The following is a 14,978-nucleotide window of genomic DNA, read 5'->3' on the forward strand; positions in this document are numbered from 1 at the left end:
ACACGCTGGAGAGGGTCAGGAGGTCGAGGTCAGATTGGAACCAATGGCCACAGCTTCTCTTCAGAAAGTGCAATAAAGTGCTGATGACAGTTTGTCTGACTTGTGTTGTATATGTTTTATCAAGGCAATAACTAATTAGCTTATCAAAGTGTAACGTATTGACCCGAAGTGAGCCCAAACTCACAGGACACAAATGAAAACTCCACTCTTCCTGTTTACTGATAACAAAAGCCATTCATTTGATTAACTGTTTCAAAGAGACTTTGCATCTAAGCCTTTAATCTACGTTGGTGAACCAGACCACTTGGATATGTGTGAATAACTTTCAGAATAAACAATCCCAGGAAGACAGCCGTCTGCCGAGTTAATCAACACGGCAGGGGAGGCCTTTGATGCTATCTGGACTATCTCAAACGGACTTAACAGCTTCAGACCCGTTGAACAAACTGCTTTAACCAACATAATCCATTTCTGATATAAAATAATTTCGGTTCAATCCCTGAATCGGATATATGTATCCATGACATCAAGACTAACACTTTCATGCAACTTAGATTTCGCTACGATCATCTATGACGAACTTAGATATTGGAAAACTAAATCACATTACCTGGTGAACTCTCCTTGAATCTTACGTGGAGCACTACTGCCCCCTAGCAAGAGCGCTGTACCGACCTGAGTTTCAGGACGGAGGGATTACGATCGTTAATGTGATTTGGTCCTAGTTATAAACTTAGTATTTTAAGATACGATTTTATACTCTTCATACTATATTAATGTGTTTTTGAATGTTGAATGATATAATGCTGATTTCATTCCCATACAGGCGGAAATCATCTAACTGTCTTCAGGTTGGACGTAATGTCTATTTCATTGCATAATTGTTTGAAATGTTTACTGTCGGAGATAATTCTACATATGAATATTGACATGGTGATGTTCATATGATCAAAGTTCTTATTTATGCTCTTAATAAGTAAAGAACTCGGAGTGGATTAAATTAAAAGTTAAACATCGGAGGCGGGTTAGATATTAGGCCCCGCCCCCTCGTAAAAGTCATCCCCAGGATAAAGTAGCTCGTCTCTCGGGAGTTCGTGCTCTTGTAAATTTCTCTTGTAACAACTCTCTTGTAATTTTCCTTTTCTAAAGTCTTCTTCTAAACTCTCTTAGACGTCTCTTGTTAATTCTTGTTTCAAACCACTTTGTTTCTTCAAGTTTTGCCGAGGCGAAACTTTTATAATTTAAGTCTGGATTTGCATGACCTGCAGAACTCGAATCCAACTTAAACCAACCCTGATTTTTCATGCACACATTCTAAGGCTTTTTCCTACAGCCTAAGATTGAGCGCCGCTGTCTTTTTCTCCTTTTTGAAGTATTGATCATTCGTCCTCCAGAACAGTAATTTTTCTAATCCTCACACTTGACTACAAGTGACCATTCAAGTCAAGTGAGGATCAATGAGCGTCAATCCTGACGAATGTTAATTAAGACTCTTTGAGCCGCAGAGATACGGACCTACGGACAACTGCTTGGACCGCTGTGTTTTTCTTCAAACCCATCTCATTGTTGACTCCGACCAGACCTGCTACGGCAGTTATTGTGGGCCACCGGCATTCCTGATCCGAAAGAACTCGACGGGAAGTCTTGGTACCACTCCGCGGAGTTCAATTGAACACTACGCATGAGTAAGGAAGCGTTCTGATGATGAGATTGGGGTGTTGAGTCAAGCTTGTGGTATCCGAATCAAAGCCTCAGAGTCAACTTTCCCCAAATTTATTAAGTTACCTTTTTATTTTTATTTCTCAAAATCCCACTTTGTTAAATCCCTCAAACAATATAGTTAAACTCCAAAATTGACATAAGGATCTCACCATGGCAACTTAAAACAACTCAATATTATTATTCAAGTATATCACTGTCGTAAATATATTGATATTACCTATGCATTTCCTTTAAACTCTTCTGTTCATCATTTTTCTTTATTAAACTTTCATATAAACTTTCAGTACTTTGTCGGTGTAATTTTATGGTTTTTACTGCTTGAGAATTCATCCCAATGATATGAGACAGATTTATAGATTCATTAATTACTACAAGTAATATTAGTTTTCTTACTTAACAAGGATGGTGACCCGAGTTATATATATTAAATATTAAAAGTAGATACACAACGAAAGTGAATTCTCCTCTCTTTCTAACTTTTTGTTTCTTCGAATCAAATAAACGTTTCTCTGGAATCACGTGACAACAAAAGATGCTTCCTCCAGATATAAACCTATGATGTCTGTCACAGATAAAGGCGCGATCATTTCATAGAGTTAAAGGCCGGGCTGTTGAGTGAAGTGTGACAGTAACCGTATGGCTCCACTGGTTCAGATGACCGATGGTAAGATAATCAGTAGAGACAAACCTTATCCAAGAGAACACTCCTCCCTCCTTTTACGTTGTTTCACTCATGGATAAAGTCCCCGTTTCTCTGAAATCATGTGACAACAAAAGATGCTTCATACAGATATAAACTCATGGTTAATAAGATGAACACCAGGAATGTCAAATAACAAACATTTATACTTTAAATTAACTCCGATCAAAACTTCACATATTCACTGTATGGCATAAAAGCACAGCGTCCTCTTCTCTGTCACCAGCTCCTGATTGGTTCCTCTCCTCTGACCTCTGAGCTAACTAGCTTATTTAGCATATTAGCAGCATAAAGACAGAGAGCCCCCTACAAATTGTTAGTCTTTCTGTCTTTGCTGTGCACAAGTTTTGTTTGCAAATAACGTCCCGCCTTGTGATGACGTCTGTCACAAATAAAGGCGGGATCATTTCATAGAGTTAAAGGCCGGGCCGTTGAGTGAAGTGTGACAGTAACCGTACAGCTCCACTGGTTCAGACGACGGATAGCGTCTCAACATCTCAACGTCTCAACAATATTTACAGTCTATGGTCTCAACGCTTTCTATTCATTTCATAGAGAGCCAGAGAGGCAGTTGTGCAATGCATCATGGGATCGTTGTGGCAAGTATCGAGAGGATGCGCTCACTGACCAGCGCTCTATTCTATGCAAATGAGTCCAGGGACCGCCCGGACTAGCCGAGCATTTATCCAATCAGGAGCGTTCATTTTTCATTCTTATTTACAACCTGCCTATCAAGAGTGGGTGGAGAGGTCCAGGAGGAAGTCGACCACGCCCACTTTTCAGAGCATATACGCCCATCAAGCGGCGAGTTGAGTGCTCCGGAATTATCCTTAGCTTCCTCGCCTGAAGCAGTGGAGTTGTACGCTTAGTCTTAGATCCCGATCACACAGAGATGTGTCGCTACAAAAGCGTCGCCAGTGAAACCATCGTTTACCTCTGGTACAGTGCGCTTAGTGAGCGCTCCTCTCTGCACGATGTGTTTTTGTAGAGCTTTTTAGGGGCGCTTAAAGGTTAAAGAAAGGTCAACTTTTTAGCTCAAGACGCCGAGTCGCAGCGCTTCTCAATGTAATTTCTGGCCAAATCAGCCAATCACATCAAGTAGGAGGATTGACCTCCTTTTTATGACATCTAGTCGTCTAGGAGCAAAGCAACAGCGAGAGCGCTACGTTAGCTAAGCCTCCAGATGTTTGACCCCAGAGATGCGCTCAGGCGTTTTAGGAGCGTCGGAGCACGAGGCGTCTCTGTGATCGGGAACATTTACCGTATTCCTGCTAATAAACAGACGCACACGGTGACATTGGATCTCTTTTACTGACACAACACTGGCAGCAGATTAAAACATACATCATTGTTTCTCTAAATAAGTCACGACAGTAAAGAACTCGTGATATCTACGCTCCACCTGCGGCGTCATGAATAAATATAATCAAACATCAGAATCAGCAGGATGATGACGCTCCGTTACCAGGAAATACAATAAATACAAAGTCACATGAATTCTTCTGTGCATCATGAATTAGTCCAACTCATACAAAAAGATATCATACATTATATACACAGACATGATATGGACCGAGGGCGGCGTGATGTGAACGTGGTCACTGAACCTGCCAGCAGGAGCTCGTCATCAGCCCCTGAGCTAATGCTACATGCTAACACATTTAAAGGGCCAGACCTATGTGTTACCTGTTGTTACCACAGACTGTAGGTGACAGGGTCTGCAAGGTGAAGCCAAGGATTATCACAAGAAGAAAAAGATCATTTAAGCCCCGCCCCTTGAGGTTTTCACTACTTTAACATATTTCTGGACCGCGCCGGGTTTCGTTTATATTTTATATTTCCAACACGGTTCTTCTAAACATGTGATACGTTTGCTCTTGCGCTGTGGGCGGAGCTTATGTTGAAACGTGTCGTATTCTCTTCACACTTGGAGTTATTGGAGCCTGAAGTGTGGATGTGTGTAGATGAGATTCCTGAGGGAAGAAATCTGGATTCCTTTGACCAATATGTGGCGCTGAAGCAGCCGAGGTTATCAACAATTCTTCTCTTTACCACGTCTGTTTGTTTGTTTGTTTGAAGTTAGATTTTTTGGCCTTTTTGTCTTTTTAAGATCGGACAGCAGGAGAGAAACAGGAAGTGAGAGAGAGAGAGTGGAGGACAACACGCTGGAGAGGGTCAGGGGTCAGATTGAACCCAGGGACACTGCACTGTCATTACGCCTCCACAACATTCAGATTGGAGAAGAAACGTCACAGGCGTGTATATATGGCGGCTGGAAACGGCGCTCTGAGCAGGGCTTAAGATTTCTATTTGTGTTGCTGTGGTAACAGGTATCAATGTTTGATTTTTACTAGAATCTCATCACAGTTTTAAATTCTGGTATTGTGACAAGCCAAGAGGGAACATTTTCTAACCATCAGGGCAGGAAGTGAACTTCTCTTAAAACCGTTTATGGCTTCACACTCAGTCGGACTGTTTGAGGAGATGAGGGGGCGGAGTGTCCCGTGTGAACGCGGCAGAAGAGCGTCAGCGGGGAGAGTCCCCGAGCAGTCGTTTTGATTTAACATGACGGACAACTCGGGTTCTCTTGCTGTGAGCTGTAGATGAAGTGAAGCTGAGAGTGATCGTGTTTCAAACATGACAAAAAGAGAAATACATTCACAAATATAGATGACCTTCCTTCATGTGACCTGTGATGAAAGTGACGACATGCAGCAGGGTGTGACTCTCTTTTAGAGCATGCTCAGACGGTTAGAGCGCCCCCTGCCTGACATGCAGGGGTCTTAGACGTGTCTCCATGACAGTTAGTGTAACATGGTTAGCTTCAATATTCCTTTAGCCTTCATGGACAGGATTATGGATCATTTAGGGGGACAGACCGTCACTGACACAGGCCACCTGCTGTTAAGTTACCGTGCATCCTGGGAAACAGAGTTCATGTGGTACATTCACTTCCTTCAAACTTTAATGTGTGTTCCAGTTTATGGCTCCCCTTCACCTTTCTTCTTCCCGTCAGACGTCGTCGAATATTCGGCTGCGTGACGAAGACATGGACAGATATCGTCCTCCTGCATGTCTGAAAGAGCGACACAGTAAAGAAGAGAGAGCTTCATTACTCATCATGACTGGATGGAAGTAAAAACACAACAGAGCGTCACAGAAAAAGTGTTCAAGGGTTCAATCTGAGAGAATCGCTATGACGACACGGGAGGTGTGTCTTCATTTATGTCAAACATGTCAAAGAGTTTTAATAAGTTTCCCCAACTAACCAGCCCAATCTGATTCCTTGGTTTTTGCCCATCGTCGACTGACAGTCAAACGTTTGGTTTTTTTTGTGCTCATTGTTTATCCACATGGTTAATCTCTTTGTCTTCTAATGTTGGAATAATTATTTATTCTATGATAGGACTTGATTCATCATCAAACTGTAGAGAGAGATAGAAACATTTATCGTATTGATCCCTCAGTTATCAAACACTTGAGGAAAAGATATTTAATGAAGACACTCATGAGCGTGTACGAGCCTGACTCTCTGCAGAGTGATGATGAATGTTGTAATCCAATAGCGCCCTCTGCTGGTGACAGAGAACTGCTAGTGTTTGACTGGTGAACACATCTGAAAATATGGGTGAATATCTGAGATAAAAATAAGTCCATAACCACTGGATAAGGATAAATGATTTTGTCTCTACAATGAGCAATGAAGGATTTCAAACAGACAACTCTACGTAACATTAGACATGAAACACCCCCACAGAGCTGGAATGGAACGGTCCCTGTGCTCGTCTGGCAGTCGACTGAGACTCTGACCAATGAATCGTGGAGTATTGGGCTACATGGATCATCAGTCACATTTCCTTAGGAATCAAAGTGTGCCGTGTTTACCTCCCAGACTCTGAGTCCAGAGCGTCATCTGTCAGAGACTCAGCGTTGAAGTCTAAAGGTTCAGCGTCCTGCAGCAGCTCCATGCAGTCCCTCTCCGCCCGGCCTCCAGAGCGAGAGTATTTAGCTTCTGTTCAACACACCACAGCAGCTGGTTATCATCGGTCAGCGGGAGTCTTTTAGAATCTCCACAGAGGGGAGCACTTACGTCTGTTGTCTCTGGGCGTCACGGTGTCTGAGTAACTGGTCTCCTTCATCTCATGGCTGCTCCTGTTCCTCGCCGTGTAGTCATCCCTCGAGTTTCCGTAACGCTCCTTCCATTCCTACACACACACACACACACACACACACACACACACACACACACACACACACACACACACACACACACACACACACACACACACACACACACACACACACACACACACACACACACACACACACACACACACACACACACACACACACACACACACACACACACACACACACACACACACACACAGAAATCAGAGAGAGAAAGAGCTTGTGGAGTGACGTGATCAGCCTCTGTACATGAGGCGTGCAAACTAACCACGAGGGGCCCCCAGCGGTCCTCGTAATGTGGTTAAAAACAGACAAATGTGAAGTGAGCAGTGGTCTGGAGGAGTGATTTGATTGGTTACTCACTCTGCGTCTGTTCTCTCCGTCTTCTACCCTTTGCCGTTTCCTTTTCTCTGTAAAGACATCGCTGATGATTAGTTTAACCTGCATCGTTTAAAGACAGCACCATTTCTATCGTTCTGTCGTTACCTCGTCGGATCAGCTCCTTGCCCTCGTCGATAAGGTCAGAGGTCATCTCACTGTCACCCACAAACTGCTGGAAGCCTAGGAGGTTGAGGCAGCGAGTCCCGAGGCTGAGGAGACACTTCATTAGCACCTGCTCGGCTGACTCCACATTCATAGAAATAACATCAGACTGTATATCAAAGAGCTTTCACAATGTTACAATTCACTCAGCAGACGCTTTTATCCAAAGCGACGTACATCAGAGAGTAAGTACAACAGTAATCCATTCATACACCGCCACTGAAGCAGCAGGGTTAAGTGTCTTGTTGCTCAGCTGGGGATCGAACCCTCGACCTTCCGGTTGAGAGGCGATGACTCTACCAACTGACCCACAGCTTTCATTGACCAATGAGAAGCCTCGGTTCACAGCGCACGCAGCATCACGACAACAGAGACCAAGTCTCAAAGTCTCACAGTGTGACCTTCACATGTTTGGCTCATTAGTTTTAGGTTTCATGATTATCGCAGCGATAAACATTTTGTACTCTGATGACCGGCTCTCCTCTGGTCATAGACCCTGACCTGACCCTGGTCAGGGACCCTGGTTTCTGTTGGAGGCGTTGAGAGTTCTATTTGATGACGATGAGTATAATAAACACCGAGAGTTCAGATGTTATGAGCAGCTCGCTCTCTAGTGCAGACCCAACGTTATCTGGCGGGTAAACGGCAATCTAATGTTCACTAAATAATGATGTTTATATAAAAAGAGTCCTTAATCTAAGACAATAGGTGAACAGCGGCGCAGCGTCTTTGATGAAGTGGAGTTGTCGGTCAGAAGTTCTAAAAGCGAGATGCTCATAATCCAGGATGACGTCGAGTTACATCGTCTGACATCAACGCGTGCACAACCATATCTCCCTCTGCACGTGGTTTTACAGACTCCTTCATATGTAGGCTGATAGATCCACACTGCAGCACCCCCCCCCCCCCCAGACTGACCTGAAGTACGTGGCGATGCAGAGGATGACGATCAGCATGGGGTAGTAGATGTAGAAGCCGTTAGCGATGAAAGAGAGGACACGCATGGATCCCATGATCTGCAGAGAAACACACGAGAGGTCAGGTGTGTTTTCGCTTCCTGCAGGTGGAGTCGCCATGGTAACAGAACTTAAACTTTGATATGATTCTAGTTTGAAACCCCTGGCAACAAAAACATCAATATAAGGTCTTTTATATTTTTGGTTCAAATATGACACACAAAGCTTCGTCACTCTCTGATTCTATCCATCATGAAACTAACCGAGAACGTGAAGTTCAAAACCCGTGGGACGACTTACGGAGGTGTACGCAGTCTGCTCCTTCTGCTGGTGGGAGATGGCAGAGTCCATGTGGATCAAACCCAAGAAGTTCAGACACAGAGGAGGCGTCAGACGGCAGAACAGCCTGCAGGTCAAAGGTCACAGTCTGCATCAAACACCCTTCATCAACTTTATGCACCAGCCAGCCCGGACAGGCGGTTTTAATGCACCCCCACACGGCCGTTTTGGAAGCCCCTCATTTTGTCAGATATGAGAGCAGTTATCAGAACAAACCAACAGGTGTTGCAGTGATGGAAGCGGGCAAGAGAATTGGTTCAGATAGAAGTGATTGTACCTAAAAAGCCTCTGCATGTTTCTAATAAGGTCCACGAGCAGAAACATGCTCAAACTAGGATCAATATTGGAGATGTTTTTGAAAAATGGAGAGGTTAGAACTGGGGTGTGAACGGTTACAAAAAATTGTAAACGGTTACACGACGTCATTTTTTCCGTGTACACGGTTAACCGTCTGTTTTTTTTTTATTAATAAAAAAAAGAAAAGTGGACCGCAATCGCGCTACATAACCAATGGAGGGTGCGGCCGCTTTTCAGAAAGATTCCTCCGCATCACTGCCGCCACTCAAAGTTGTCAGACAGATACAATTGTGCTTTAGAAAGTAGGCTATATAAGTAACACAGAAAACTTGCCATAGAATTTGTAAAAACAAATACCTGTATGTATTTATTTGAGGCCTATATAGGCCTATAACAAGGCTATGATAAAACAACTACCATGATGAGTATGAAATCTCTATTTTTTAAAAGGACAAGAAACAAAGGATTTCTGTGTTAGTTTCTTTTCCTCCGCTTAGTAATATGCTTAAATTCAGCAGGTTGTCTCGTCTGATCTGAGGTCGTAGTCGAATGGGCCTGACCCTTGGGACTGCGCAATCCCCCCTACCCGGACGAAGCGGAATAGGGCGGAAGGGCAGAAAAGGGAAAGGAGTGTGGCTCAATACCCCCTCCAAAGAGGGGGGTGAGAGAGGTTCACAGACTTACGTTCAACCGGTTACCGGACATGGAAAGCCAGAACCCGCACAGGCATGTCCCGGAACCAGAGTCAATCCCCAGGAGTGCGGCTCCTCCACGCCGCACTTTGCTGAGTAGTCTTGGCTGCCATCGCAAGTCAAAAGTGAAACTTACTTGTTACGTGACGTAATGCCCGGTGGTCAGTTATCCAACATTTATCACGTGCATTTGTGAGTGCAGTAAAGTTGTCAAAGTGGAACATTTATAGCTTTATTCTTTTCTAAATAAATAGTATGTGTTATTTTACATCAGAGATGATTGAATGCGTGTCTCTAAAACATTTTAAAATAATAAAAAAATTAAAATAAAATAAAAACGATTACTGATTTTTCCTAAACGGTAATGATTTACTAACCGTTTACACGTGTACACGTGCACAAACCCAAGTTAGAACGCAGAAAGGTTTACAGACCGATGCAGAGCTGGCTAAACACTGAAGCTTCAGTGTCCACCACATGGCAACCTGCGTGAGCATGGACTTCAGAGAGGAGGGGGCAGGGGGAGACAGCTCTCTATGATGTTTAGAATTTAGACTGCAGTACCCATTTTAAACACTAGGGGTCAGAGTTACATACTGCTCCTTTAGGTGTTAATAAAATAATCAAAAGGTGTTGACTCACATGCCACTGAACTGGAGGCTGTAAGCGTCGGTCTGGTGATGGGAGGCCAGGTAGTAGTAGTTAAAAACACGGATGCGGAACACAGTGGAGTACACACAGGTACACAGGAAGAAGATAGTGACAAAGCACGCCATCTGGTGGAGAAAAGGGTCATCACAAACCAGTCAGATGAACTGGAACAGATATACCCTGAGAGTGTGTGTGTGTGTGTGTGTGTGTGTGTGTGTGTGTGTGTGTGTGTGTGTGTGTGTGTGTGTGTGTGTGTGTGTGTGTGTGTGTGTGTGTGTGTGTGTGTGTGTGTGTGTGTGTGTGTGTCTCACCTCGATGTACAGGTAGTTGTAGTCTCGTTCAGCCAGCTGGATGAACACAGCGAACAGAGAGAGGACGGGCCGGGTGCTGAAGAAGGTGCATTCAGACCAAACCACCGCCATGCTGAACAGAGTCAGGACCACGGACAGCAGCCGGTAAAACCAGGTCTTCAGGAGACACTCCCAGTACCATTCTGTACACACACACACACACACACACACACACACACACACACACACACACACACACACACACACACACACACACACACACACACACACACACACACACACACACACACACACACACACACACAACACACACACACACACACACACAAGTTAAGTATTTTTTTACAACATTTTAGAGTTTGGATCATCGGCTGTATTGTGTTCTGGTTCAGATGTCTTATTGGCTCTGGGCTCACACACACCTACAGTCTGCGTGTACACGTATCTGCTGAACCAGCTGGCTGGCTCAGACGACGGGAAGCTGTGGACAAACTGGTGGGTGGAGCTAGTCTCGTTCTTGGCGACGTCCTCCAGATGGATGGCCTGCTGCAGGAGGATCTCCCACTGGACCCGAGTCCTGTTGTGTCTCTGAACCGCGTAGATCACCTGAACACATGGTACATAAACACATCAAAGTGTAGATCTTCCAGTCTGTATCCAGATCCCAACGAGGTCATTAAATGCTTTCCTGAGAGTAGCTAAGTATTCTGTATTTGTGTCAGCTGTTGATCACAGTTCTGATTGACTCTGCATTAAATTCTGTCTTAAACCGGGATAACCTTCTGCTGGTGGCTCCGTGGTCAATCATCTGAAGAAGATCCAGCCTCTGGAGACAAAGGTCAACCTTCAGATATTCTGGTGTCACCAGCTGTTAGCTGTGAATAACTTCCAGCTCAGACTTCCTTATTAGCTGTGATGTCATATCGACAGATTTAGCCCCGCCTCCTTTGCCCTCCACACCAAAGCCTGCTGATGCCTGATAAACACCGGGCTGAACAAAGCGAGCTGCCCTCATCAGGTTCAAACCCACCATACAGCGCCCTCTACTGGTGAGTCTGTCCGCTATCCTTAATCCTGCACTGCCCAGATCACCTGTGGTGCCCCACAAGGCTCAGTTTTAGATCCACCTGTTTTCTATGTCGTGCATCTTGTTTCCAGCTAAATAACAAACACTCAGAGGTCCCATAATTCTTTCTGAACCTGATTAACTTCTTCAATCTGAGAGTGTAACACCGAGCTCGAAGCCTGGGAGTCCGGCTTGACTCTGCTGTAATCTATTTAATCCTGTTTCTGACATTTTCTTTTCCTCGAGTGCAGTTGGTTTAAAATGCAGCAGCTGGAGTCTTAACCCACTTCAAAGTTCTGTAATCGGCTTTATCAGAGCAAGAGCAACTTTCACTGCAACCTCGACTTCTTTGGATGCAGTCCTGCAAACAGGAAGTGCCATGCACATGATTTATACTACGCTGTAATGAAGGCACCTCTCACCTGTTTATGGAGCTTCACCAGACTCTTCTCACTCGGATAGGTGTTCTGTTTGTCATCAAAGTCCTCGTAGTCGTCCATGTTCCTGCCCATCTTCTCCTGGTAATCCACGGGGCACTGAGGGGTGGAGTTAGATCCATCAGATCATAAATCACATCACAGTGATTGGTTGTGGTTATCTGCTGCTTCTCCTCCTCTTACCTTTCTGAGGATGGTGTCGATGTACTTCCTCAGCGGATGGTTATACTTGATGGATTCACTCACCTTTCTCACCTCCTGCAACAAACCAAACGTCAGAGTAAAAAACACAGAGCTGACCCTCATACATCACATCCACCGCCCTGACTCCCACCTCCATCACGTCCTCCAGGTTCTCCTCTGCGTCTGCTTTCTCCGTCATCAGCTTGGACGCCTTGAAGTACGTCTTGATAAGTAAGTGACCGTGACGAGAAGCATTCCAGTACGAGCGAGGGATTTCCACCAAACCATACCCAAGCAGCAGCACCAGGAGGAACAGGCCCCAGGTGTTAGCTGCTGTGATCCCGATGGTCTGGAGCTCGTACCTGGAACACAAAGGAGGACATGATGGACGTGTTTCCTCTCGACTGAACGCTCTGTGGTCACAAACTGGAGTCGTGTTTTTGTGACAGCTGTCACTTGTCTGAGTATAAATGCCAATCAGAGAATCGTATAAATGGCCGGAGCATTGGTTGACTCCGCTACGCTATGTGGCGCTGTACCCCTTTCAACACGTGGTTATAGAGCCACTTCCTGTTGACCTAAATGTTACAGCAACAACAAAATATCTGGCGGCATTCAAACAAAGATGGCGTACGAGAAGATGGACGACGCTACAGCTACGTGCATTATTTACATTCTAATAATTCATATTAGAAGAACAACAGATCTTTTGGCTGCAGCGATAACAGCAAACGGACACCGTTTCCAGCAACAACACTACTATTTATTAAGTCGTCTCTTTCCACTTCCAGGTGAAAGCCCCGGCGGAAATTCTCAAGCATGTGCAGAACCCGAAATCCGATTACAATTCAATGGCTGAGTTTACATGCTTCAACATGAACTCAGTGAGATATCAGGGAGAAGGTCATGTGTGACCTCCAGTCAGCACACTCACCAGGAGAGGTTCCACTTAGGATGAACAGCCACGTATATGAGCAGAGAGCCGAAGATGAGCAGGTAGGTCCCGTAATAAATGGCGTTCTCTATCAGGGCAGTTTTGATCTTCCCGGTGATGGAGAAGCCTCCTGAGCGAGCATACGACTGCATGAAGGGCAGCAGCAGCCTGAAACACATTTAGAGAGCATCAGAGAGGGGCTGCGTTCTGAAGAAGAGATGTGGACTCATACGGACCATGTGAGGCACTGAGACGTCCAGTACACCACCCTCCAGAACACGGGCATGATGCCATCAGGGATGTAGCTCCACGGCTTGTAGCACACTGTTGGTGCACTGTTGGAGAGAAGAAGTCAAACAGAAGTCAAACTTTTCAGACTGCGTTTCCTTAACTAAGCTCCGCCGCCATCACGTCTTTGTGCGTTCATATTGATTGACAGAGTAATAATTGCGTCACCGTCTGTGAGGTCACATGGGCACAGCTGGAGCTCCACACACTGTCACGCGCACGCACGCAAGCACGCACGCACGCACGCACGCACATTTCAACATTTACTTAATCATAAAGGAAGTCTGAGAAATGTTGATTTAATGTCTCCACAGGGTCACGTAACATAAGATTTATGGATCCCTGTACGAGAAGTTCACTTACAGCAACTCGCTGTAAAAGACAAGCGGTAAAATAAAGTCTGTCAACTTGCTGAGATGTTCTAGTTCTCAGGTTTCTTCTTCATTCCCTTATAATGATGCACATTCCAGACGCCATGTTTGATTAAAGAGAGAGAAGGATGGACTTCTACGATCTTAAAGGTTTGAGTTCTTTAAACTTCACCTTAAACTTTTAACGAGTCACTGCAGTATACTCACCGTTTAGTGGGCGTGGCAGATGTGTTAGCTGCTGTGTGATTGTCAGTGTGGCCTTCATGGTCTATCTTACACTGCTTATAGATGGTCTGTGAGGAGCAGACACACACACACACACACACACACACACACACACACACACACACACACACACACACACACACACACACACACACACACACACACACACACACACACACACACACACACACACACACACACACACACACACACACACACACACACACACACACACACACACACACACACACACACACACACACACACACACACACACAGTTCAGGTTTGTGTCCACGTTCATGAATGAGACGTTTAGACTCGACCTTCCACTGACCGTGCTGACGTCCAGGGGTAAAATGAAGACGATGAGGAAGCACAGGTACCAGGCCAGCAGCGTGCCGAACAGCACCATGCGCTGCTGCTTCTTGAAGTCTCCATACCGGTGCAGCAGGAACAGAGCGAGGAAGAACACCACCACGATCTCGATACCCAGAGCTGCCCCACTCATCCTGCCACCCTCCTCTCAACAGCCGACAGAGACCTGCAACGAGCAGCTCCAGGTTACACACCTGTGGGTAATGCGGTCTGAACTACAGCCATCCTTACACCAATATGACAGCCAATGCAATAATAAACTTTACTTTCATGAAACAAAGACCTTTATGGGTGTCGGTCTGATGTGACTCTGGTGAGGTCTTCAGAGGGCTGCATTCTTTAAATATACTTAAAATATGTAAAATTATGTCATGATGTTAATTTGTTTAAACTCATTTTCTAATTATGTTTTGAACTTCTGTTTCCATCTGACATGGAGTTCCCCTGGGATCCATCCTTAGACCACTAGTGTTTTTATTTTGCTTGCTTGGTGAAATAATAAGGAAACAGGTTAGAAGCTATCATTATATGCAGATGATACACAGCTGTAGGTTTCTCTCTCATCTAATAACTAAAGTCTCATTAACAAGCTGCATAACAAAACCTTGACTTTTGTAGTTTTACTGAAACATCGTTTTACCTTTTTAACATGGTCTGTTCAGCTGTTCTGTGCTTTAAAATGTGCCCAAGTCAGAG

The 14,978-nt window shown here is 44.9% G+C and overlaps 1 protein-coding gene across 1 annotated transcript in view; it reads right to left on the bottom strand.

The window, feature by feature from the left end:
- Positions 1-3,714: 3,714 nt before the first annotated feature.
- Positions 3,715-14,978, bottom strand: part of LOC109986324 (G-protein coupled receptor-associated protein LMBRD2B) — a 12,519-nt gene continuing 1,255 nt past the window's right edge. Inside the window, exons 2-18 of the mRNA XM_065965719.1 lie at positions 14,242-14,448; positions 13,889-13,974; positions 13,259-13,357; positions 13,023-13,190; positions 12,240-12,450; positions 12,089-12,163; positions 11,891-12,004; positions 10,825-11,008; positions 10,403-10,584; positions 10,083-10,216; positions 8,413-8,518; positions 8,075-8,172; positions 7,100-7,203; positions 6,977-7,023; positions 6,513-6,627; positions 6,308-6,434; positions 3,715-5,498 (exon numbers count right to left, since the gene is read on the bottom strand). Coding sequence (XP_065821791.1) covers positions 5,435-5,498; positions 6,308-6,434; positions 6,513-6,627; positions 6,977-7,023; positions 7,100-7,203; positions 8,075-8,172; positions 8,413-8,518; positions 10,083-10,216; positions 10,403-10,584; positions 10,825-11,008; positions 11,891-12,004; positions 12,089-12,163; positions 12,240-12,450; positions 13,023-13,190; positions 13,259-13,357; positions 13,889-13,974; positions 14,242-14,415 — 2,088 coding nt within the window. The 5' untranslated portion in view covers positions 14,416-14,448 and the 3' untranslated portion in view covers positions 3,715-5,434. The remainder of the gene's footprint in view (positions 5,499-6,307; positions 6,435-6,512; positions 6,628-6,976; positions 7,024-7,099; positions 7,204-8,074; positions 8,173-8,412; positions 8,519-10,082; positions 10,217-10,402; positions 10,585-10,824; positions 11,009-11,890; positions 12,005-12,088; positions 12,164-12,239; positions 12,451-13,022; positions 13,191-13,258; positions 13,358-13,888; positions 13,975-14,241; positions 14,449-14,978) is intronic.

The sequence above is a fragment of the Labrus bergylta genome, chromosome 17 (assembly GCF_963930695.1).
Source record: "Labrus bergylta chromosome 17, fLabBer1.1, whole genome shotgun sequence".
Classification (NCBI taxonomy): Eukaryota; Metazoa; Chordata; class Actinopteri; order Labriformes; family Labridae; genus Labrus; species Labrus bergylta.